The sequence below is a fragment of the Ovis aries genome, chromosome 17 (assembly GCF_016772045.2).
Source record: "Ovis aries strain OAR_USU_Benz2616 breed Rambouillet chromosome 17, ARS-UI_Ramb_v3.0, whole genome shotgun sequence".
Lineage (NCBI taxonomy): Eukaryota > Metazoa > Chordata > Mammalia > Artiodactyla > Bovidae > Ovis > Ovis aries.
The window spans coordinates 17,171,107-17,195,754 of NC_056070.1; the positions used below are offsets into that span (position 1 = coordinate 17,171,107).

Genomic DNA, 24,648 nt, shown 5'->3' on the forward strand with positions numbered 1-24,648 from the left:
AATCCCACGGACAGAAGAGCCTGGCAGGCTACAGTCCATGGTGTCGCAAAAGAGTTGGACATGGCTGAGTAACTAACCAGCAAGAGCAACATAGAACATACAGGAAGGAGATCATTCCATCCCTTTGTTCCATCATCTGGTCCACCTGGCTAAATTTAAGTAATCTGAAGAGATTCTGCATTGTGAACCCTCTTTTTTTTCTTGAAGTTGGGAAAGTTGGAAGTGGAACTTTAGGGATTATTATCCTTATTGTTGAAACTAGTTGGTGAGGCCTGGTCTGTTGATATTAATGTGTTTTAGTGATGTTTTTCACCTCTATGTCCTTATAAATCCTCTCATATTTAAAGAAATTTTCTTTTAAAAATTTCAACGAGCCTTCTACATATGTAGTACTTATTAGCTCTTTGATAGCATGAAAAAGTGAAAGTGTTGGTCTCTCGCTCACGTCAGACTCTTTGTGACCCCATGAACTGTAGCTCGAAAGGCTCCTCTGTCCGTGGAATTCTCCAGGCAAGAATACTGGAGCTGGTAGCCATTCCCTCCTCCAAGGAATCTTCCCAACCCCAGGGACCGAATCTGGGTCTGCCGCGTTGCAGGCAGAGTCTTTACTGTCTGAGTCACCGGGGAAGCCCCTTGGATAGTGTAGTTTGAAGTTAATATTCCTTCTCTCTGAACATATGGGTGTCATTTGGTTTGTTCTACATTGCTCTTTTCTAGTATTCTTCTGACTTCAGGGCAGAGCCTTGCTACAGGACAGTGGACATTAGGCTTGAGGGTCTTCATGCGCACTCGGACTTGACTGGCCGTTGGCATTGCCTAAGGACCCAACTGCAACTCCATGTTAGGTGCTCTCATTCTGTCCCTTTCACCTATTCACTCATTCATTTCCTGTCTCCTTCTTGCATGTTTTTGGCTCTGTGAAGGTATTGATAGCTCTGAAGTGTCATATAGGTCCCATCTCTACACCCGTGTCTCCATCCCTGCCCTGCGAATAGGTTCATGCGTACCAGTTTTCTAGATTCCATGCGCTGTGCTGCGCTTAGTCGCTCAGTTGGGTCTGACTCTTCGCGACCTCATGGACTGTAGCCCACCAGGCTCCTCTGTCCATTCTCCAGGCAAGAGTACTGGAGAGGATTGCCATGCCCTCCTCCAGGCGATCTTCCCAACCCAGGGATCGAACCCAGGTCTCCCACATTGCAGACACAGTCTTTACTGTCTGAGCCACCAGGGAAGCCCAAGAATACTGGAATGGGAAGCCTGTCCCTTCTCCAGGGGATCTTCCTGACCCAGAAATCAAACTGGAGTCCCCTGCATTGCCCGCAGATTCTTCACCAGCTGAGCTACCAGGACAGTCCCTAGATTCCATATATATGCCTTAATATATGATGTTCACTTTTCTCCTTCTAACTTACTTCATTCTGTATAACAGACTCTAGATTCATCCACATCACAGAAAATGACCATATGTTTCTTTTTATGGCTGAGTAATGTTCCCTTGTGTATATATATTGCACATCTTCGTTTCCCATTCATTTGTCAATGGCCTAGAGGGGTGGGATGGGAGGGTGGAAGCGAGGCTCAAGAGGGAGGGGGATATATGTATACCCACAGCTGACTGGTGGTGGTGTACAGCAGAAACTGACACAGCCTGGTAAAGCAATTATACTCCAACTGAAAAAAAAGACATGTCACAAAGGCTGCAGACATATCTGCCAGTTGTAACAGGTGTTTTCATCCCGCTTGTCTCTGAACTGGATTCTGCTCCTCCCCACCCAGACGTCTAGGGCCCTCATGCTCCCTGCTGGTTGTCTGCAGTTCCTTGGAATAGCACGCCACCAGAGCCTGCTTACCCCCAAAGCAGGTCCAAAATGTGTCTCCCCTGGCTTCCCCCGAAGCAGCCTCTGTATTCTCTCAGTGGAGTGGTACCAAAAGTAACTAGAGGGAACAGCCTTACCTTAAGAGCCTCTGAGGGAAATGCATTGCTACTTCCGACGCCATTCAGCCCTCCCATGAAACAGAAGAATAGGAGTCGGCAACTTGGTACTTAGTTTTCCAAATTGATTTTGCTAACTCTTAAGCAATTTTAGACTTAGAAATCTGTGACTCTGGAGGTCACAATGAAAACTAAGATAGGGCCCCTTAAGATACATGTTTACTTGGAAAGACAGCATATACTCTTTTTTAAAAAAATCTTATTTATTTATTTAGTTTTGGTTGCACTGGGTCTTCATTGCTGTGTGCGGGCTTTCTCTAGTTGAGGCAAGAAGGGGCTACTTTTTGTTGTGGTGTGAGGGCTTCTCGTTACGGTGGCTTCTCTGGTTGCCGGGCACGGCCTCTGGTTTATGCGGGCTTCATTAGTTGTGGTTTACAGGCTTAGTTGCCCCTCGGCATGTGGGACCAGGGATCGAACTGGTGTCCCCTGCATCGACACTGGACCACCAGGGAAGTCCCAACATATACTCTTTTAATAATTTTTTTTTAATTAAATATCTCTTAGGTGCTAGCTGCTGTTGGTAAAAACTTTTTGAGACAGTGTGTCTGAAAGGCATATTTCGTGGTTGGGGGACATATACATTACTTTCAGCCAACATAGAAATTAAGAGAACATAAAGACAAGAATGCTGGTGCTTATGCCGGACTTGGTTAGTTTCATAGAAAATGTGATATTTACACTGAACCTGGAAAGGTGGATTTGGGCAGACCAAGAAGGGGTTCTTTGTCACAAGATGCAGATTGGATTTTTCCCCTCTTACACTGATAGACTGTGGACATTTTCATGGTGGAGATGCTGTTGTCAAATCTCTGTTTCAGAAAGTAGCTGTACAGAATATATCACAGTGTAGAAACACTCCTGATGGCATGCCCATTGGGAAGCCACTATGGGAATTCCTGGACTATGCAAAGGGACTAAGAGGTGGCAAGAGGCTGAAGACCTGTCTAGGGCTGTGTTTGCTGTTTTGATTGTTGTTTACATGTTTGTTTTCCACTAGAATTGAATGGTGATGGAGAGGATGGAAAACAAAGCCCTCTCCCCCTTCCCTCCTGCCATCACTCCTTAGTATCACAGCTGCTGGCAACTGGAGTGGACAGTCTGGCAATGAAAATAAAATTCAGGACATCATATGCATTAAAAAATTTCACTACATCAGGCACAGAGGATCAGCAGTATTTAATGTGAGGAAAAAGAGTTATACTTGGGAGAAGCGTTTGTAAAGAGCTGGGAATTGGACTGGATTTGAGATTAGGTAGGATTAGTGATGGGTGATACAGTGGTGAAGAATCTGCCTGCCAATGCAGGAGACTCGAGAGGCGAGGGTTTGATCCCTGGGTAGGGAAGATCCCCTGGGGGAGGAAATGGCGACCCACTGTAGTATTCTTGCCTGGAAAATTCTGTGGACAGGGGAGCCTGGCAAGCTCCATGGAGTCACAAAGAGATCGACATGACTAAGTACACACAGAATTAGTGAAACAGACAGCAGTCTTACTCTAGATTTTATGCCCTCAGAATGAATGACGGGACCGCAGGCAAGAAGGTGAAAAGCCTACAGATGACGTATCCAGGCTCTGAATGTGCTTTGGATCTTGTCAAGTGCAGTGCAGTGGGAACAAGTGTTGCAGTGTTGGTTGGATCAAAAATGTGCGTGGTCTAGAATATTGGATTTTACATGGGGATTGTAGGGAAACAATTTGATAATAAGAATTTTGTAGTTATAATAAGTTTGGGGAAGATATATTTGTAGGGAGCATCCAGAATTCACTGGAAGCCCAAAGGCAGGAATTCTAGGTATGAGGCTGCCCAGATTCACAGGGAACTACAGTGACAGCTTTGGGATCAAAACCCCAGACATTCATGCTCCAGAGCTCATGTTTATCTCACCGTACCTTGTGAACAGAGAAAATGGAGATGAGGTAAGAGGGATTTGGTGATTACAAAGTCAAAGGTGGAATATCAAGGAACATTTTCCCTCAGGAGACATATGTAGAAGCCATTTTTCATTGAATTATGGAGGAACTGGGTAACAAACAGACCCTCAAGCTGCTAAAATGATTAAGCAGTAGGTTAAGCCAGTTACTTGTCTTGCAGAGATCTTATTTCCTGTGCAACTGACCAAAAACGGTGTGTCTTATATAATTTCCACTCCAATATTCACCTCTCTTCTGTTCATATGGTGGCTTGTTCCTTTTATCCAGGTTCCTGGTATTTTTCATGGCCGAGAGACGGTGGGTCTGTGGCTAATAATCAGTTAATGACGTGTGTTTTGGTCTTTCTTTGCTCTACATTGATCTGTGTTGCTCTTCAGAAATCTTTTAGTACAGAAATGCTGCTTGTTAAGTGGTTTCGGTTTGGGGAGTTGGCTTTGAGAATAATTCAATTTTTTTAAGTGTCCCTTAGAAGAAAATTTTTTCCCTTGCCAGTATGTACAACACACAGAAAAGAAACAGTTGTAGTGATAGTGATACGAGTTGTGCGTTTGTGCTTTATGCCTTCTTAGGGCATCATTGCAGAGTATAACAAAATCAACGATGTGAAGGAAGATGATGACACAGAGAAGTTCAAGGAAGCCATTGTGAAGTTCCATCGGCTGTTTGGAATGCCTGAGGAAGAGAAACTCGTCAACTATTACTCCTGCAGCTACTGGAAGGGGAAGGTCCCCCGACAGGGTTGGATGTACCTCAGTATTAATCACCTTTGCTTTTATTCTTTTCTGATGGGAAGGGAAGGTGAGTCCCCTAGAATTTCAGAGGTAAGCTTTTGAAAGGCTACTGAGGTTTTTGCCTGTCCTGAATGTAAACCATATCTAAACATCAACAGTAGTAAATCTGCAGTTGTAACTGATTTGTGATGACTTGACAGTTGAATTCAATCATTTTTGGCTCCGTTGCTGTAAACTACTTGATTGTGAGATAATAAAAATTGACCAAAGGTATAATTCATTGAGTAGACAGGGACTTAAATCCGTAATAATCATAACTCAGAATTTTTGTGGTCTAGATTTGTCTTTTGAAACTATCAAGCAGAATATTAATAAATATAAGCACATAAGCTCATAGGAGTTCTGTGAAATTGGAGGGTGGTGTTGTGAGATTTCCAGTATCTTGAAAGGATTTTAAGGAGCCACATATTGACCCAGCCTCATTCTCTGTGCTCAGCCAAGCTGGTCATCCGGTGGGTGGACATCACTCAGCTCGAGAAGAACGCCACGCTGCTTCTACCCGATGTGATCAAAGTGAGCACGAGGTCTAGCGAGCATTTCTTCTCTGTATTCCTCAACATCAATGAGACCTTCAAGTTAATGGAGCAGCTCGCCAACATTGCCATGAGGCAGCTCTTAGACAATGAGGGCTTTGAACAAGATCGATCCCTGCCCAAACTGAAAAAGAAATCTCCTAAGAAAGTGTCTGCCCTAAAACGGTAGGTGACAGAGACCTGAAGTCTTACAGACTTTAGAAACAAGAACCCATCTGTTCATTTATGAAAGTTAACCTTTTCTGAACAGCTTCAAGGGTTCAGAACACTTTTCTGGGTATAGATACAAAACTGAGAAAGACTGCCTAAAGCACTCACTGTTCAGCAAGTGAGGCAGACATGACCAGCCCCAGCACTATAGGTTGGGACCTATTTTAGTGCTCAGAGCAGAGAACCTTGAGTACACACACAGGGAGATGGGCAGAGAAGGACCTCTCCATGGAGCTGCTCAGAGCGGGGTTCTCAAAATTACTCAGTCAGTAGGATGAGTATTACTTTAGACATATTATTTCAGGCAGAGAGACAATATGGTAAGGGAAACACAAGGGAAAAGCACAGAGGAAAGTAAGCTCATCAACATTTATGGAAGGTGGCTGGGCATGGGATGAGGCTATGCTGCAGAGAAGCCTGGAAGTCTGGATGTGAGAGTGAAGGCTAGAGAGAAGGCAGGGAGAAAGCTGACGTTCTAATGTGTGATGGTATGCATGGAATCATCCCTAACTGAGATGGGGACGAGGGAAGGGAGAGCGTGTCCAAAGGATATGAGAATTCAATTTTGATCACGTTGAGTTGAGTTGCCTGCAGGGTGTCTAACTAAACATCAGTTCAGTGGGATAAATGGAATTGGCCATTGTTGCTGTACAGCTGGTCGTTGAAACCTGACAAGAGGTCACTGTAATGAAACCGCCTTTGTTGATTTGAGACATGTTTTGATAGAGTGATAAGAAGATGGGTTACTGTGGTGGGTTGAATGCACGTGAAAGGCAAGGCAAGGGAATTAGGTCAGTACAGACTGCTTTGTCGAGAAATTCAATGGTAAAATAGGGGGTTTGCTCTGTTTTAGAATGAAAACATTTGAACAGAAGGTAGTATGAAGTAGGCAGGTGGGAAGAGTTTGTTGATGAGGGTAGCACAAAGACAGAAGGGAGCATGGAGATAAAGCTAGAAGAAAATGAATAATTTTAAAAGTGGCATCTTGGACTTCCCTGGTGGTCCAGTGGTTAGGGCTCTGTGCTTCCAATGCAGGGGACTCGGGTTCAATCCCTGGTCGGGGAATTAAGATCCCACATACCAAGCAAAGAGACTAAATAAATAAATAAATAAATAAAAGGATCTCACAGCATGCAGAAGGATGCTTGTGTGTGCTGATAACCTCTCCCTTCAAAACAGGCAAAAGAAGAAGGAGGAGGTGAGGATGGAGGTAGTTTTAGAGATAGAAGGGAGGGAATTGGAGGGCCTGTCTTTGCCTTGTGAAGCCAGAAACTGGATCATCAGGGGCTGAAGTGGCTTAAAAGCTTGAGCAAAGATGTGTAAATGATGAACAGGAAGAAGGAACCCATCAGAGAAAAGCTCATGGTCACTGGAGGACCCAGCTGGGCTTAGACCCTCTGGTTGTCCAGGAGGTGAGCTGTTCCTGTGTTTCAGGCAGTTGTGTTGTTTATTCAAGGTGACCGCCCACAGCCTGCAGGTTCATGCGGCTTATGTGCATCCTCATTAGGTCATTCTTAAAAGATAAGGCCCCGAGAGTGGCTGCGGATGAGTATAAGTGTCATCATCTCTTCAGAAACTACTGTATTCTTTTAGAAAGAGAATTATTTTCTGTCTAGGCCTTGTTTTCCTAAGATTCTTTGACATTTACAGATACTGATTGTAAAATGACTATACAGGGGACCTAAATATATTAAAATGATTTTATTATGCTTTTGGGTCATCATTGGAGTTAACTCCAGCAGAAAGCCAAGAAGGTAGAAATAAGTCTGACAAGGTGGAAGGGAAAGATGGGCCGGGAAATCTCTGTTGCCGCGTCATTGAGAGGTACTCAAACTTTTCTCTTGTGGGGAGAGTTATTACTGCTGTTTTCCAGTGATCTGGACGCCAGGGCCAAGAGTGAGAGGTACCGTGCACTCTTCCGACTGCCCAAAGATGAAAAATTAGATGGCCACACAGACTGCACCCTCTGGACTCCATTCAACAAAATGCACATTTTGGGGCAGATGTTTGTGTCCACGAACTATATCTGCTTCACCAGCAAGGAGGAGAACCTGTGTAGCCTCATTATCCCACTGCGAGAGGTACGTGGAAGGTGGCAATGGGTGTTTTAAGAGTTTTATTGGTAATCCTTTTCTGGGTATCTTACCATCACTGAGTTGGCTTTTAACCATGGGTGAGCGTTCCTAATTCTTTGGTGCCATCTGCCCCTCTTTTATGTGTTGTCATTGCTCCGAATGACCATGGGGCCTGCGAGGTTTCTCCTTCCAGAAGCAGACTGGTGTTTTATTCTTGTTCGGGTAAGGTGAGATCAACAGAGCAGGAAATGACTGTCATTGAAAAGACGCTTGTTATACTCATGGATCCCATCAGGGGGCACACGCCATGCTAGAGGGCCCGCAGGGGGCAAGCACCAGGTGGGTCAGCAGACCGAGGAGCAGGGAAGGATGTGGACTGGAGTCTTGATTGTGATGCCTTGGGAAGAAACAGGTGAGACAGGATAAGCAGGCTTGGGATTGGCAAGTTGAAAAATTCCAGCAGGCTCTAGGGCAGAGGCCCTGTCCCTAATTGCCTGGTTCCTGGCCCTGGGGTGACGAGGGCAAGATGAATAGGGGCCCTGAGTGTGAGAGGAGGTGAAGGAGGACCTTGGGGTTTGGACTGGTTGGTTTGCTTGTGAAAGGCCTTCTCACAGGTGAGTCCTCTACTCTCTCCAAGAGTTGGTTAACTCTGGGTCAACAAGGCCCCGAGATGTGAAAACATCAAATAGAGAAACTAGAACGTGTAGTTACTACTCCTGGCCCACAGCCTGAGCATCTGGATCTTGAGGGAGTAGTCTAGGCTGTGAGTCAGAAAGTCAAGATCTGTCTAGTTTGCTGGTTCCCTCTGTTAGAATCACTGGGACCACCGGCCGCCGTGGTGTAATCTCTGCAAATTTTGGAGTCTGTACTTTAATAAGATTCCAGGCTGAGGCCCATGGACAATGGAATGAGGAATATTATTATTGTACCTGGGTTGGCAGTGGGCTCTCTTGTGTCTTCACAGTGATAGGTTGTTCTCGTACTTGTGGAGAAGCCTTGCTGTTGGGGGTTGAGAAGAAATTCCAGGTTAGGATGTCCAGGGCTGGCATATCCGCAGTTTCTAACCTGGCTGCTTTCAACCTACTTTGGTCCTTTCCTAGAAATTAAGATGCTTAGAAGCTTTGGCTATTTAATCAAGGTTGAGCCTTTGTTAAGATTTCCTGTGGTAAAGGATTCAAGTTTCTCTTTGCCTTTTTTCTTTTTAAAAAAATAATCATTTATGTCAGCAAATTTCCTTGTTTTATTTTTTCTTGTTTGCATCATTATCACAGAAAATTATTAAAATACAGACAAATAGAAAGAAAACAAAACTCACCCCTAGTCCCACCATTCAAAAATGACCACTGTGAACGTCCTGCTATGTAGTTGTTCAGGCTTTCTATGCATTGCTGTGTTTATGTCATTTATATTATTTAGGTTTAAGAAATAATGAATTTTATTTTTTGCCTATTTCTCTTAACAGTGAGTGTACGCTAAACTTATTTCCATGTCATAAAATATTCTTGTATAACTTTTAATGACTGCATATTATTCCATTACTGGATATGTATAATTTATTTCTTCTTATTTAGGTTACCTTTGGTTGGACCTTTGCATTATTTTTTTGTTTGTTTCCTCCCAATCATATGTATAATTTTCCTTAAATTATAAATTCCTAGAAGTTTGCTGCTACTGCTGCTAAGTCACTTCAGTCGTGTCTGATAACTGGTGGATTAAAACGAATACAAAGTGTTAGGCAATGGAAAAATCTAGTTTTCTTTCTTATAGGGTGAGCTCATTGGTATTATAACACATTTGGAGACTAGAATTATCGGGGGTGAATTCTGAGATGGATGGTTGATCGGTACTTACAGGTGGCTCTGAAATGCATCTTATGGCTTTTTCCAGCAAACTTACCCTCTTTATCTTAGGGAGTTACTAGACTCTGTGTGTGTGCGTGTGTGTGTGTGTGTGTGTGTGTGTGTGTGTGTGTGTGGTAATTGACATCATGTACTAGTTTGAGGTTAACATAGTAGTGATTTGATATTTGTATATATTATATGATGATCACTATGATAAGTCCAGTTAACATCTATCACCATTCATAGTATGCTGTTAAAGCCTGCTATTAAAAATGTCCTTCGTCAGGTACTACCTGAACAAAATAAAGCAGAGTGACCTGGACCCACGAGGGAAACCCATCCTGACATTAAGAATATACTGCGTGTATCATTTCTAAATCTGAGTGAGTCATCACTTTGTTTATCCAAAGGTAACTGAGGAACAGAGGGGCTGGAGGCTGCCATCCCGCATCTTCTCCCCTGTTCCCCTCCTCCGGGTTCAGTTGAGGGGCTCTGTGTACATTTTAGTGTGATCTACAGTAGGATCACGCGAGCTTGGCGGAGTTAGGAGATTGATGGTTAGTACCCTCAACCCATCTTGTGCTTCCTAGTTTTCCCTAACAAGTAGTAGGGCAGAGATAATTCAGGTGCATTTCAGGATAAGTCAGAAGGGGGAGGACAGTATAGGTGGCATTTGGAAGTAAAGTGTGTTGTGGTTGGAGGGTACGGCTTGAAAGAAACCCCCACTGAGACAGCAGTGCCCTTTCTTTACCCCAGTGAATCACTGAGGTATATTAACGGTAAAGCCTAAACCTCAACTAATGGAAGAAGCAAAGGACTTGTGTTTATTCCTACTCTAGGTTAAATAATGACAAAAACGCACTAGGGCAGGGCTCCCACCCTCCATCAGGGTCTATTTGAGCAGTGATCTCTCCGTGAACTCAGTTAAGCTGATCGATCAGTAGGAGCCTCAAGGAACCTTGCATCCCTCCTTGGAACAGCTCCTTTTAGAATTCTGTAGACTCAGGATTGCTGTTGAATTTAATCTTTTATAAATAAGTGAAAATATTGACTGGAGATTGTTAGTATACATTCTGCATGCAGACTTAAGGTAGAGTAAATCGACACATGTTAAATGTTTACACAGAATCATGTTGTAGATTTTAAAGAAAAGTCTGAACTAGCAGCAAGAGGATAAAGAGTGATAAGAGTCCTCATTAGGATTTCTAGATGCAGTCTCTCTTCTTTTTTCAATTATAAATTACCTTGTAAAATGTTCCATATGAAACACCAAGATTTCATTAAATTCAAGCTATCTTACAATTGTAGTTGGTGATGAAAATGTGTCTCATTATTGTGTAGAACATTCCCGTGGAGCTGTTACCCTTCCTTGGAGGCGCAGAGTTTCAGGGGTAGAATTCTACTAGAACTCATTTGTCAGTGAAAAATACATGCTAACCTGTGGGAAGCTTTCTACGGTTTCTGTAGGCGCTTTCTTGCTGTTGCTTCATGATCCTGCTAGATACTGGACTTCATGCTTGATTTCCTCACGAGCACATAGAATCTATGTTTTAGGTGCAGAACTTGAACCCTGTCATCCTCTTGGCATCTGTCATTAATTGCAGGTGCCTGGTGACTAAAAGAATCAGAAACAATCTGTTGGGAGAAAAGGAGTTTTTTTCAGTCTTTTAAAATAAGCATTCTTTAATATGTGTCTGAAGTATCATGGGAAAATCCTTTTTATGGTAAAGAAGTTGGTTTCCCCCTCTCCCTGCCAATTTCTCTAGCTTCTTTAGCATTGGAGGGAAAAGCTCTTAGGTACAACTCTAGGTATCTCAGAATATTCCTTTAAAAATGTATGAATATATATCTAGCTTGTACATGTTTATAAAAGCTGAGAACAGAACTCAGGTCCTGCAGGTTTTCCCTTTATGGACCCCAGTAATACCTGTTTTGCACCTGTGACCATGCAACTTTTTAGGCAATTCCAATAGGTTACTTAGCCTTGAAAGGGAGAGAGGTTTTTAAAGTTCTGCCCTGAGGAAATGTCTTTCACATGAAAATGCTGATGAAGAGGTCGAAGTTGAACCTGTCTAGACTGCTTACCTGTGGAAATGAAGACGGGAAAGAAACTAAACTCTTAAGTACACAATCATCGCCGCTGCAAATAAACCATTTATCTAGAGCTGGTCTTGAGATTTTTCTTCCTAATGTGCTAAAGAAAAAAGTTGTAATGCATTTATCTTAGTTTCCAGTTGATGAAAATCCTTTTATAAACCAGCAAATGTATGCCATCATTTCAAAGCTGAAACACATGCCCCCTGTTTCTACTTTTCTCCTGATGTGGTTGACTTACTTTACTACACACACTAGTACACACAAGTGCGCACACACACACACACACACACACACACACTCCAGTCAGCCCGTGCAGATAGGGTTGCAGTTAAGCTGTTTACGTCATGTCTGCTCAGAATCAAGCCTTTAAAACTTTGAAGTGGTAAGAGGTGAGGAATGCAAAGCCCTGGAGTCTAAACGAGACGTTTGAAGGATTGGTAGTGGTTTAAAAGCCATGTCCACATTAAGCTAATAAAAGGACCCCAGTATCGTGGGTTGTTTCTCTCTCTTACAGATGAAGCACCAGCTAAGAGTCCTCCCTCTTAAAGTTCCATGAAATTTTAATGAAAGTCAAAGAATTCCTTCACAGCAAGGTTCCTCAGCCTTGGTGCTGCTGACACCTTGGGCCTAAGTGTGTTAGGGGTGGGCTGACTTGGGTCTTGTGCCCTGTAGGATGTTTACTTTCATCCTTGACTCCCACCTGTGAGATGCCCGTGGTACCCTCCACTTGGGACTACCGGAAGTGCCTCTGGATGTTCCAGATGTCTCCTGGGGCTGGGATGGGGACTCACTCTCGATTTATAACTACCAGCAAGATAGTTCCGGTTCCAGTTGTCACGCGAGTGTATGCTCCCTGGTTCTTTGTCTCGTCACAACAAAGATTTGGAGTGATGGACGTTGAAGTCCTCAGCGCGTCACAGCTCTCGGGTCTTGGACAAACCGTGTTATAGCTCTTAGGCAAATCAGTGTTACAGCTCTATTTTATTTAGAAGATAGCAGGAGAATCCATCCTCAAAGTGTGAGGGCATGCCAACCCCAAGATTTGAAGGGAAGAGAGTGGAGGAGTGCGTGGGAGCGGGGAGAGGAGGAGAGCGCACGCTTTGGCTCCTCCTTTTATACGTTTCGCCTCCCCCCGGGCCTGCCCTGTGCAAATTGGGCTTAGCCAGGAGTGCTGTTTGTTCTTCCTGAAGTCTTCCCTCTGGTCCTCGGACCTTCCTTTGACCTTCCTTGTTTTTTAGCCACCACCATTTTGGACTCCTTTTCCCTGTTCTGCCTACCTAACACAGTTTCATTTGTTCTGAGCTGTTTTCTTTTATTGGGACAGCGTTCACGAATCTCAGCTTGCCTCAGTAAAATACGGAGGTTCCTGCCGAGATTGAAAAGCATGGTCTTCTTCCTTCAGTGCTCAGCATCCTCAGTGCTCAGAGGTTGCTGCCGGGTGATCCCTGGGAAGTAATGCTCTTGGTGGCCTGTTTCTTTTCAGGTGACGATTGTAGAGAAGGCAGACAGCTCCAGCGTGCTCCCCAGCCCTCTGTCCATCAGCACCAGGAACAGGATGACCTTTCTCTTTGCCAACTTGAAGGATAGAGACTTTCTGGTGCAGAGGATCTCTGACTTCCTGCAGCAGACAACCTCCAAAATATATTCAGACAAAGAATTCGCAGGAAGCTACAACAGTTCGGATGATGAGGTCGGTGGAAGGCACCTGTGGGGTTGGTTCATCCTATTTCTCTTCCCTGGGGAGTGTTCACCTCCTGGTCTGTTTTGTTTGATCTTGAAGCTTTGCAGCTGTGCTGAGGTGAACCAACTACTCTGATGTCCAGAGAAGACATCTCATTTAAACCTCACGGTGTTTGTATTTAGAAAGATCGTAGAATTGGACATCTAATCTCACCCTCTTCTTTCACCGTTGAAGGCGTTATGAAGTGATTTGTCCTGATTACATAGCAAGTGACTCTGTTGAGAATTATACAGAAATCACTCAGTAAAGTCTCAAACCTGAAATACAAGATTATTAGGATGATTTTATTAGGATACAATACGAATTGTGTCCCTATTGAATTAGGCTCTGAATCCACATCCAGGGAAACTGGGCCCTGAAAGATGCGTGATTAGCTCAAGTGATAGAGCGACTTGCAGCGAAAATTCGTTGTAAAGCTGGCGAGCTCCTGTTTACCTGCTCCAAGCTTCTGTGGGCATTTTTGAGGCGCCAGAAACTAGATAGAAGGCGAGGGAGGCGGTCCCATTAGCAGTTGAATCAACCACGCCACGCTTTGCATGCATACTAATCAGAGAGATAAGTGTCCAACCAGCTTGCTGTAAAAATGAGTCTAAAATACAGAGGCGGTATTTCCCTGGTGATCCAGTGGTTAGGACTCCATGCCTCCAGTGAACGGGATGCAGGTTCGATCCCTGATTGGGAAACTTAAGGTCCTTCATGCTATGGGGCACAGCCAAAAAGTAAAATACAGAGGAAACCTGTTGGGAACATCGAAGCCCTGTCACCCATGATCCCATCTAATTCTCACCAAAATGCTGGCTTGCCGACTTCCTCCTGCTACATCACCTAGCAAGACACCTCTTGGGAACCATGGTGAAGCTATTTGTGTCTGTCCAGAGGACAGTCAGGTGGCTCGGTGGTAAAGAACCCGCCTGCCAGTGCAGGAGACACGGGAGATGTGGGGTTTGGTCCCTGGGTTGGGAAAATGACAGCCCACTCCAGCATTTTTGCCTGGAGAATCCCGTGGACAGAGGAGCCTGGTGGGCTACAGTCCATGGGGTCTCCAAGAGTCAGACACTACTGAGCGCTAAAAGGTGGAGGAGAGGATGTGGAAGAAGTAGGTTCTGCAGCTCAAACCATCCCCGCCTCGTGTTGCTCTCTGCGTTGGCAGGTGTATTCTCGGCCCAGCAGCCTCGTTTCCTCCAGTCCCCAGAGGAGCAACAGCTCCGATGCCGATGGCGAGCGCCAGTTCAACCTCAATGGCAACAGTGTCCCCACGGCCACACAGACCCTGATGACCATGTATCGGCGGCGGTCTCCCGAGGAGTTCAACCCGAAATTGGTGAGTGCTGCCTCCTCTTGCCAGGAACTTTCTGTATTAGAACAGGAATGTTTTTAACAAATCTTTTAAAATAAACTCATCAATGTGTCACTGGACAGTTTCCTACAAGTGAAGGATATTTTGTTTAAAAATACAAAGGACGTATAAATATAACATACAGTGACATATTTGTATGTCATCGGGTTTCAGAGTGGCTTCACTGTGAAAGGAGACGGGTCATATACTTCTATATGCAGGTGACATTTTTTTAGTTTTGTTTTTTAACTGTTGTTTAAGTAGCCAACAAGTAAGTACATAATGTCTGAGGCCGCATTTAACAACATCCAGTCTGTTTCACTTGGAGGAGGAGCTATAAAGCCATAAGTAACATTTGCATGCTCCTGACCATCTCAGGTAAGTGGCATTCTGACTCTGGGCCAGAAAGTTTCATGGCAGATCCACAGGCTCTGATATATGGGTCAGGTCACAGAAGGTCTTCAGAAAATCTGAGTTCTTTGTTCTCATGAATTCTGTCCAGAACTTACCAGCTCCATTCTCCAGGGAAAATGTTCTGACTTTCCGTCAGACTTGTCCTTACCAGTCTCGAAGTACTTTGGGTGTAATGATGCTACCTCATCCCTTTCAGGCCAAAGAGTTTTTGAAAGAGCAGGCCTGGAAGATTCACTTTGCGGAGTACGGGCAAGGGATCTGCATGTACCGCACAGAGAAGACCCGGGAGCTGGTGCTGAAGGGTGTCCCCGAGAGCATGCGTGGGGAGCTCTGGTTGCTGCTGTCAGGTACGCCGGGGCTGCAGCGGGAGCACGCCTCCAAAGTGGGGAGCCCCAGGGCTGCCCTCAGCCTTCCATTGCGCCTCAGGGCTATTTCAGATATGTAACCCCCATGTCAACCCAGGGGGCTAATCTCTAATCAGTGAAGTACAAGTCAGTTTACCCTCTCATTCCATATGTGTGTGTCTGCACACATGCCTGTGTGCTGAGTCGCCTCAGTCGTGTCCGACTCTTTGCAACCTCATGAACTGTAGCCCGCCAGGCTCCTCTGTCCGTGGGATTCTCCAGGCAGGAATACTGGAGTGGGTTGCCATTTCCTACTCCAGGGGATCTTCTGGACCCAGAGATCAAAGCCGAGTCTCCTGTCTTGGCAGGTGGATTCTTAAAACACTGTGCCGTCTGGGAAGCCCATGTGTATATATACACATATTTAACATAAAAGCACCTATTTAATTATATAATATGTACATATATATGGTGTGTTTTTATATGTACATATGTGTATATATGTATATGTGTGTGTGTACATAAACCTTATACTTGCATAAATTATATTTAACTAGATTTGTAGTTAAGTGCTTGCATCCAGGGTTTGTCTGTCTGTAAGAATCATAAGCTGCAGCTATGTCACAGCGGTGGTTCTCACCCACCTCTGCGTCCTCCTGCCCAGCACCGAGGAGCTCCCCTCTACAGCAGCAGCTCCTCACTGCCAGGAATATGCTCCCTGCCCCCTGCAATTCTGAAAATCCCTCTTCATCCTTCCTCCTACTCTTCAGTATGGCTCTTTGTGAGCTCTTCATAATTTCAGTTTTTAAACTTGTTTTGAGAGACAAAGCTTCCTTTTTTAAGTTAAATCAGAAGGAAAGCCCTGATAAAATGCAAGCAAGGCTGCTTGGTTGGAGAACTGAGACGGCTTCAGCTTCAGCTTGACTTTCTCTGCCCACTGCCCTGTTCTTCTATGAGCAGCCCCTTTGGATTGTCTGTGGAAGTTCCTTGGAACACAGTTTCTAGGTTGGAAGCCTCTACCTTTAGGGAGAATTTTTTGTTTGTGTGTGTATAGGGAGGCTTGTAGGGAGGGTTTTAAAAAATTCATTGTTTTTTTTTTTAATTGAAGTATAGTTTAACAGTAACTGTTAGTTTCAGGTGTACAGCATAACCATCCAGCTGTCTTTTTTTCTGATTATTTTGGCTTATAGGTTATTACAGGATATTGACTAGAATGCCCTGTGCTATACAGTAAACCCTTGCTACTTATCTGTTGTATGACTGGTAGTTTGTATCTATTAATCCCATACTGTAATTTGTCTCTCTCTCGTCCTCTTCCCCCCTTTGGTAACCATGAGTTTGTTGTCTGTGTCTGTGAGCCTGTTTCTGTTCTGTATCTAGGGTCATTTGTACTATTCTTTAGGTTTCACGTATAAGTGATATCATAGAGTGTGTGTGTGTGTGTGTGAGAGGGAGAGAGAGAGAATCACTCAGTCGTGTTTGACTGTCCACAATCCCATGGACTGTAGCTCACCAGGCCCCTCCATCCATGGGACTCTCCAGGCATGAATACTGGAGTGGGTAGCCATACGCTTCTCCAGGGGATCATAGCGAATAGGGGAGTTTTTAAGCCACTGGCTTCCAGTGGAGCGGGAAGAGGGGAGGGGGCCGGCAGTGAAGTTACAGCCGGGCTGTGGCTGTGACACACAGGTCCTCACAGGAGGAAGGTGAAGGTGCCGGGTCAGGCAGCCAAGGCCGGGGCTCCCACTCTCTGATGCTGGCTCCGTTCGGTGTTTCCCAGGGGCCATCAACGAGAAGGCCACCCACCCTGGCTACTATGAGGACCTCGTGGAGAAGTCCATGGGGAAGTACAACCTTGCCACGGAGGAGATTGAGCGGGACCTACACCGCTCCCTTCCAGAACACCCCGCTTTCCAGAACGAGATGGGCATCGCTGCTCTGAGGAGAGTCTTGACAGCTTATGCTTTTCGAAATCCTAACATAGGGTATTGCCAGGTGAATGTCACAGATGGGTAAGACTTTTAAAAAAAATGTTTTCTGCCAGCCGGTAAGTAATAAGAAAGGCTTTATGGGGGACTTCCCTGGTGGTCCAGTGGCTAAAATTCCACACTCCCAGGGGGCCCGGGTTCGATCCCTGGTCAGGGAACTAGATCTTGTATGCTGTCGCTAAGACCCGGTACCCAAATAAATAAATATTTCTTTAAAAAGAAGAAAGGCTTTATGGTTAAGAGAGCAATTACTGTACCAGGGTCTCTCGACCTTGGTACTGTTGGCATTATGGACTGAATAATTCTTTGTGTGGGGCTGTCCTGTGCTTTGGAGAATGTTTAGTTAACATTCCTGCTTAATAACATAATTAATAGCATCTTCTCACAAAATGCCAGTGCTCCCCACTTGTGACAACTTAATAATGTTTTTAGACCTTGTCAGATGTCCTCGGGGATGCATGCTCTCCCAGAGCAGAGAAACCCTGCACTGAGCAGGGGAGCCAAGGGATAAGAGTGCCCTTTCTGGATCCACCATCGTCTGGTGGCCTGGCTGGTCACTAACTGGTCATGAGCATATCTGGGCACCAAGCCTTTAATTCTGCGTCCTGGGTTCCCTAGTGCTCCTCCCCCTGGCAACTCCTAAGCAGTTAATGTCCTTAAGAATGTAGCTCTTATATGCTATGGCTATATTTTAAGGCCCACTAAAATAAATGTGTAATTCAGTATTAAAAAATGTTGCCCATATACCAACCGCAGTGATTGCTTGTATATGTTAGTATGGATAGCACAGTTTGGAAAGCTCTAAGTGTTGTTAGATTGAAAGGCTTCATATGTACCCAGAGAAACCTTCCTTGACCATCTAGTTGAGACCTGAAGGCAGGCTTACTTTCTTGAAACCTGTATACCGTGTGTGCACATGCACACAGACACACAGACATGCATATATCACAGGTCTCCCTGTACATTTTACCTTTTTGATAGCAGTTTATTTAAAATATACCTCCGAATTGATTAATCGACTTTCACATCTCTTTTCTCTCTCTGACCCCTGGATTTATGCCCTGTGAGATGTGTCACCCCTGTGTCCCTCCTTTTCCCCAATACTTAGTCCAGAGCCTGTTACCTAGTAGAGCCTCAAAAGAAACGTACCTTGACTGAATGACGAAGAAACCAGCCATGACCTTAATCGTGTAGTAGGCAGGTTAATTCTCAAGTGGAATTTTAATGATTTCACTTGGGAACCTACCAAGTCAGGCTTACAAGGAAGAGCCTATCAGACCTAAATTCCTTTTTTGACATTTATATTGTAGGAATCTGATGGACACTTACTTACCGGTTTCTCCAGGATCAAAAGAAGTATAGGCAGGAGCTGGCTTCTAATATAATAGAGTTCATATTTATCTTTTGATCTTCCTCTTTTTAATTAAGAGGACTATTAAAGTAGTTGAGCCTGGAGTGCTTATGAGCTAGCTGATGATATCTTTTAATAAAGTAGATTACTTTAGAATTAAACCCCTGTTACTTATCACTACCATCCTTATCCAGATGGAAATAATGGGCGAGGACTCCAACTTTGAAAGGTTTCATTGTTCCCTGAAGAGCGCCTCAAGCCATGTGTACTGGGTGATAGAAACAGTTATGGAAGATTAAAAGGGAAATATTCACCTCACCGAATTAAGGATTCCAAACACTGAGACTGATAGGTTGAAAGCTTTGGCAAATAGGCTTTGGACAGAGTTTTTGAATGAGGATTTGTGGTCATGGTGGGGCTCAGTCCTTGGTGCATATTGGTGTTCATGGAACCCTTTACAGTTAACAGGCAAAAAAAAAAAAAAAAAACCCAACAACCCACAAAACAACAACAAGCACAAGCAAAACACTTAGCAGGCTGACATTCTAAGGGTTTTTACGTTTTTCAAAAGTTGTAAACAAAACAAAACTCAGAAGAATGGGTGTATGTAAAGCCTTTGCATATTTATTATCTGTTTTTTTGTGGAAAAAGTGTGCTGGCTCCTTTGGGACTAACTCAGTCCTTTCTCAGGTTGACAAAGTTGCTCATATGTTAAAATGTGTCTGATGTATTTAAAATGTGTCTGCTGACGTCTTCTTTCATCCCTTTAGGCCATGAACATTGTCACATCCGTGCTGCTGCTTTATGCCAAAGAGGAGGAAGCTTTCTGGCTGCTGGTGGCTTTGTGTGAACGCATGCTCCCTGATTACTACAACACCAGGGTGGTTGGTACGTGAGGATGCAATTAGTTTATGACCCTTATCTCATCAGGAAAATGTTTCTAGAACCAGGAAACCAGCTGTAACCCCATTTCTAGTCACTATTAGCCAAAAGAGTGTCAGACAACTCCAGTTTCCCAAAATGGGAATGAGAGGGCTTGAATCAACATAGATTATTATACAAAGGAGCACCGTGGAGCTTCTCCCCATGGAAAGAATATACATCTCACTGTTTTAGAAAACACTCAGTGTGGGAGTCTGTGGCACGTGAGAGCTGCACCAGGCATGCAGATCACCAGTCCCCAAAGGTTTAATGGTGCTTTCCTGAAGAGCTTGGAATCTGTGGAAAGCAGAAGGATTCAAAAAAGGAGTGGGCAGAATAGCATATAAAATACATTCAGAGCTCAGTTTCTAAGGTATTTTTCAGAACTGGTTTCATTGCAAAGCAAGCAGCGATGGTGAGCATTTAAATACATTATTGGTGTCTCTCCGTATAATCCTCTCCAGTGTTAGACATTAACTTTAGCAAGACAAGCTTTTCCTTGCTAGTATAGCAAATGGTGTACTTTATGCTCTCCTCTTATGTTCTGTCTTCATTTCTAAACTTTTGCACAGTAACTTGATTCATTGGAAATACCCTCCAGAAACATCAGGAAGTTGATCATGAATGTGTACAGCTGGAATGCTTATACTTTGGGAGGGTGGGGACCAAACAGTTATTTAAAGAAACAATTCCTATATGGGGACCAAGCATCCAGAAGAGTGATTTTTTTTTTTAAGAGTTTGCCAAGAAATGAACTTACTTAGATGTATATTTCATGTCTAGCCAGACATCATGTTGCCAGCAAAATAATTGTGTGTCAGGAAAATCTTGTAAGTTGACCTTTTCCACAGCTCTTAGAGGTTTGATGTTATTGCTCTTTTATGATAAAGAAGCAGCGGAGGAAGGCCCCAGAAAGAGAAGATGCAGTCAGAACTCATCTGGTGACTTGGCTATGCTGATGATACCTTCGTCTAGTGACGTAGCGATTAGAGTTCTGTCTCAGTAGCAGTTGTCAACTGGATTGTTTTCGTCAAGCTGTTGGCTTGGGTTCATTTGCGAGAAGGTGCTGTGGGTTAACGCGCGACCTTTTGCGTCCACCCCCGCTGCAGGTGCTCTGGTGGACCAGGGTGTCTTCGAGGAACTGGCCCGGGACTATGTCCCACAGCTGTACGACTGCATGCAGGACCTGGGTGTGATCTCCACCATCTCCCTGTCCTGGTTCCTCACCCTTTTTCTCAGCGTGATGCCCTTTGAGAGCGCAGTGGTGGTTGTCGACTGTTTCTTCTATGAAGGAATCAAAGTGATATTCCAGTTGGCCCTAGCTGTGCTTGATGCAAACGTAGACAAGCTTTTGAACTGCAAGGACGACGGGGAGGCTATGACCGTTTTGGGAAGGTATTTCTCACCTGGAAAACTACCCCTGGGCTGCCTTCTCTGTACCTTCCATCTGCCTTTCTCCTTGGTTCTGTGAGTCTTATATGCCCTGATGGTTATCGTAGGGCCCACTTCTCTCTGTGATTGAGGATTTTTTTTTTTTTTTTATTCTTTGTCTCTAGAAGTGAAGACGATTAACTATACTTCAGTTTAAAAAAATAATAAAATTTTAAAAAGAAGTGAAGGGATTTTCATTCACTCTTAAGGAAATTCTAGTCTTCTGATATGCAGAGTTTGCAGAAAATAGGTGGACAACTATAAAGAGAGAATTCCAGATTCGCCTCTCAGTGACTCCGGGTTCTTTCTTCTTCAGGTATTTGGACAGCGTGACCAATAAAGACAGCACGCTGCCCCCCATCCCTCACCTCCACTCCCTGCTCAGTGATGACGTGGAGCCCTATCCTGAGGTTGACATTTTCAGACTCATCAGAACTTCCTATGAGGTAGGTCTGCCTGGGGTCACAACACTGCATGCTCAGAGGGCCTCCGCTGGATGTGTGCCACACGCTTCCACTGCTAACCCAGAGTGTCCCTGCTTCCCTCCTGGTTCTGAGAACTGGTTGTCGAAGCAGGCAGCTCCCCACCAGCTGACGGCTTCGAGCTCCAGAGAGGGCCACTGAATGAATGGGCCAGACAACACGGAGCAATTGCATGACCCGCTCGGGCCTCCGACGCTTGGCTTTGCCCACCTCGTAGGCTGATCAAGTAGCAGCTCCGTTTCAGCTCTGGGTGGGTTGAGGAGGGGCTGTTGAAAGGAGGCACGGGAGGCTGGCCCTCCTGTGCTCATGCCAAGTCCTTGGGTCTCCTGGGAAGCAGACGAGACAGTCCTCTTACGTGGGGGACACACAGAATACTCCCGCCTCCCAGACAAGAACCAGACTCCAAGGACTCCTCTCAGATTGCTCGGCCCAGGTTGGGGAAGGTGTGTTCTGGTCCACAGTGACCCCAGATCTGGTCCTAAATTCCACAAAAGAACTAGTGATGCTGTGTACCTCATAGCGCTTGTGGTTTTTGGCATTCCGGGGACTCAGGACCGGAACAGTTTGTTCATTTCCTGATCATTAAGGATAATACCTGTGGTTTGTTCATTTCCTGATCATTAAGGAAGAGTGTGAATGTTTCGCTAAGCATACCAGGCCCTCTCCAGATGTTTTGGGATTGTGTTCCTGGTGATTGTCAGCATTCCAGCTAGCAGCAGCCTGGATACTGGAGAGATAGTGACTCTGGCTGAGGTCAGAAAATCTCTCTTATAGAGAATGAAGAAAAAAAAAAAATAGGTGCGTTTAAAAAAAATTGGTATGGATCCAGACACCTTTTCAGAAATGTGTGCCCTTAACTCAGAAGAAGAAAGGCTGATAATTTATTATTTCAGAAAAATTTTGTTAGCACCCCATACATATTAAAAACAAAACATTTGGGGTATGTTTTAGCATCATAAAAGTAAAGCATGCTTATTGTAAAATAATGTAGAGACTGAAGACATGTGAAAGAAAAACTGTATACTGTGAGCATCTCACCGTATCTCCCTCCAATATGTTTTTATATCTGCAATTTATACTTAAGTACAAGTATCTGCTTAAAAGTGCTTTGTAACTTTCCATTTTTGACTTAAAATGCATGATGAACATTCTCTGATATTTAATATATTGTTTGTTTGCAGGTTTTCATAGATTCTTAATATTCTGCTTTAATGAGATGCCAAAACTTATTTAGCTGGTCCCTTTCTTTGGACATTTACTTAGGTTGCTTCCAAATTTTCAGTACCATATTGGCAAATTTGTATGGTATTTTTATGTGTATATAATATGTATGATACTATATATTATATAAAAGTGTCTATACAAATAATACATCTCTGACTTTTTTCTTAGAGTCCATTCTTAGGAATAGATTTCCAGTAGTAGATCAAAAAGTATGAATTATTTCCAAGCTCCTGGCACACCCTGTGCAGTTTCTGTATAGATTTTTCTGATTTAAATTTTCACTAGTAGAGATTAAGGATGACTGTTTCACTTCACTCTCTCCAAAACTGGTTATTATCATAATGCATTTTTAAAAAAATCACTGCCCCAGGACTTTTAATAGTCCTCCATCAGAAATGTTGAATGATTATTTTTCCAGAAAAAGAGCCCCTGTGACTTGAAAGCAATAGTTATTATTATAGCTGTGGGTTGTTTTTCTAAAGGCATTCCCCGAAACCTTTACTGTAAAGAGAATTCTAGACCCAAGTAATAAAGCTTGGTATGTAGAAACTCAGCTTTGTTCTGCACAACAGATAAGCTAAGGTCTCGCTGAGGTCAGCACGTGGCCCGTTTTTAATGGGAAAGAGTAAAGAATGGAAGCAAGACCAGAGCTGATGTCCGTCTCCTTTCTGTCTGTCTGGTCCCTAATGGCACCCCTCAGGCTGCCAAGAGTCCTATCGCAGGGCACAGCCATAGTTTCCTTCCTCTGCCTGGGAAGACGACCTTGTTTACTTCTACCAATGCCTGCATCACCTCCTCTTTCAATGCACAATGATTTGCTTTTGGTTTTCTCTGCTTAGTGGCATTGCCCTACTAATAAGCCTCCAGTGCCTGCCCAATGCCTTATCTGTGTGCGCTTGCTAAGTCGCTTCAGTCATGTTTGAGTCTGCGAGACTCCATGGACTGTAGCCTGCCGGCTTCCTCTGTCCTTGAGGTTCTCCAGGCAGGAATACTGGAGTAGGTTGCCATACCCTCCTCCAGGGGATCTTCCCGACTCGGGGATCGAACCCGTGTCTCTTAGGTCTCCTGCATTGGCAGGAGGGTAATTTACCACTAGTGCCACCTGGGAAATCCCCATTACCTTAATGGGTCATCCTGCAGACAACACCACAAAGTCTCGCCTTTCCTTTTTTTTTTTCTGCCTCCTATTAGATTGGTGGTCCTCGATTCTGCCTGAGCATTCAAATCCCTTTAAAAAAATTTTTTTTAAGCCAAGCTTTTAAAAATATAAATTCCTAGGCTCCCTTCTAGACCAGTTACCTTTGTATCTTGGTATGATACCTAAGAAGAAATATTTTTCAAAAGTTCCCAGGTGATTCTGGAGCCCGGTGGGGGCTGAGAGTCACTGCCCTAGATGCAGAATGGGGCCACTAGACGCCTAGGAGGATTTTAACCCGGTTATATGACAGACACCAGTGTTCTGAAGCAGGTGACTCCTTGCTTTCCGTGCTTCAGGATAGTTAGCCAGGAAAATAGATAAGTAGGAAGAATACTGAAAGCACGTTCAGCCTTGAGATCCCAGGATGCTGCAGGTCGGTCACCTTTCTCCTGATGAGTAGATGTGATAACTGTCTTCATAAATGTCTCATAGTGGAAATCTCACGCATTGTGAAGTTCTCCCAAGCCCCTCCTGGAAGGAGGGGCAGTTTGAGAGACAATTTTCTTCTGTTTGGGCCCTGTGTGCCATTTTGTTAGACACACAGACACTGTAGACAAAGCCCCAGCCTTCAGGTTTAATCCATAGACTCTGATGAGCCTCCTGGAAGACACAGGGCACATTAATAGCAGACTCATAGCAGGCACGTGACCACCATAGTTTCGTTATGTTCAAGATAGCCCACCCAGAGCGTTTGAGAAATGTTAAGCAAGGGGATGACAGAGGATGAGGTGGTTGGATGGTATCACC

At 44.3% G+C, this 24,648-nt stretch overlaps 1 protein-coding gene and 1 non-coding gene across 2 annotated transcripts in view; both read left to right on the forward strand.

The window, feature by feature from the left end:
* Positions 1-24,648, forward strand: part of TBC1D9 (TBC1 domain family member 9) — a 120,934-nt gene that overhangs the window by 71,136 nt on the left and 25,150 nt on the right. Inside the window, exons 4-13 of the mRNA XM_015101508.3 lie at positions 4,494-4,722; positions 5,152-5,413; positions 7,332-7,539; positions 12,955-13,161; positions 14,363-14,533; positions 15,159-15,309; positions 17,087-17,301; positions 19,416-19,533; positions 20,676-20,961; positions 21,314-21,443. Coding sequence (XP_014956994.2) covers positions 4,494-4,722; positions 5,152-5,413; positions 7,332-7,539; positions 12,955-13,161; positions 14,363-14,533; positions 15,159-15,309; positions 17,087-17,301; positions 19,416-19,533; positions 20,676-20,961; positions 21,314-21,443 — 1,977 coding nt within the window. The remainder of the gene's footprint in view (positions 1-4,493; positions 4,723-5,151; positions 5,414-7,331; positions 7,540-12,954; positions 13,162-14,362; positions 14,534-15,158; positions 15,310-17,086; positions 17,302-19,415; positions 19,534-20,675; positions 20,962-21,313; positions 21,444-24,648) is intronic.
* TRNAG-UCC (transfer RNA glycine (anticodon UCC)) lies at positions 6,451-6,523 on the forward strand. The gene has a single exon. It is a non-coding gene; the product is annotated as a tRNA-Gly (tRNA).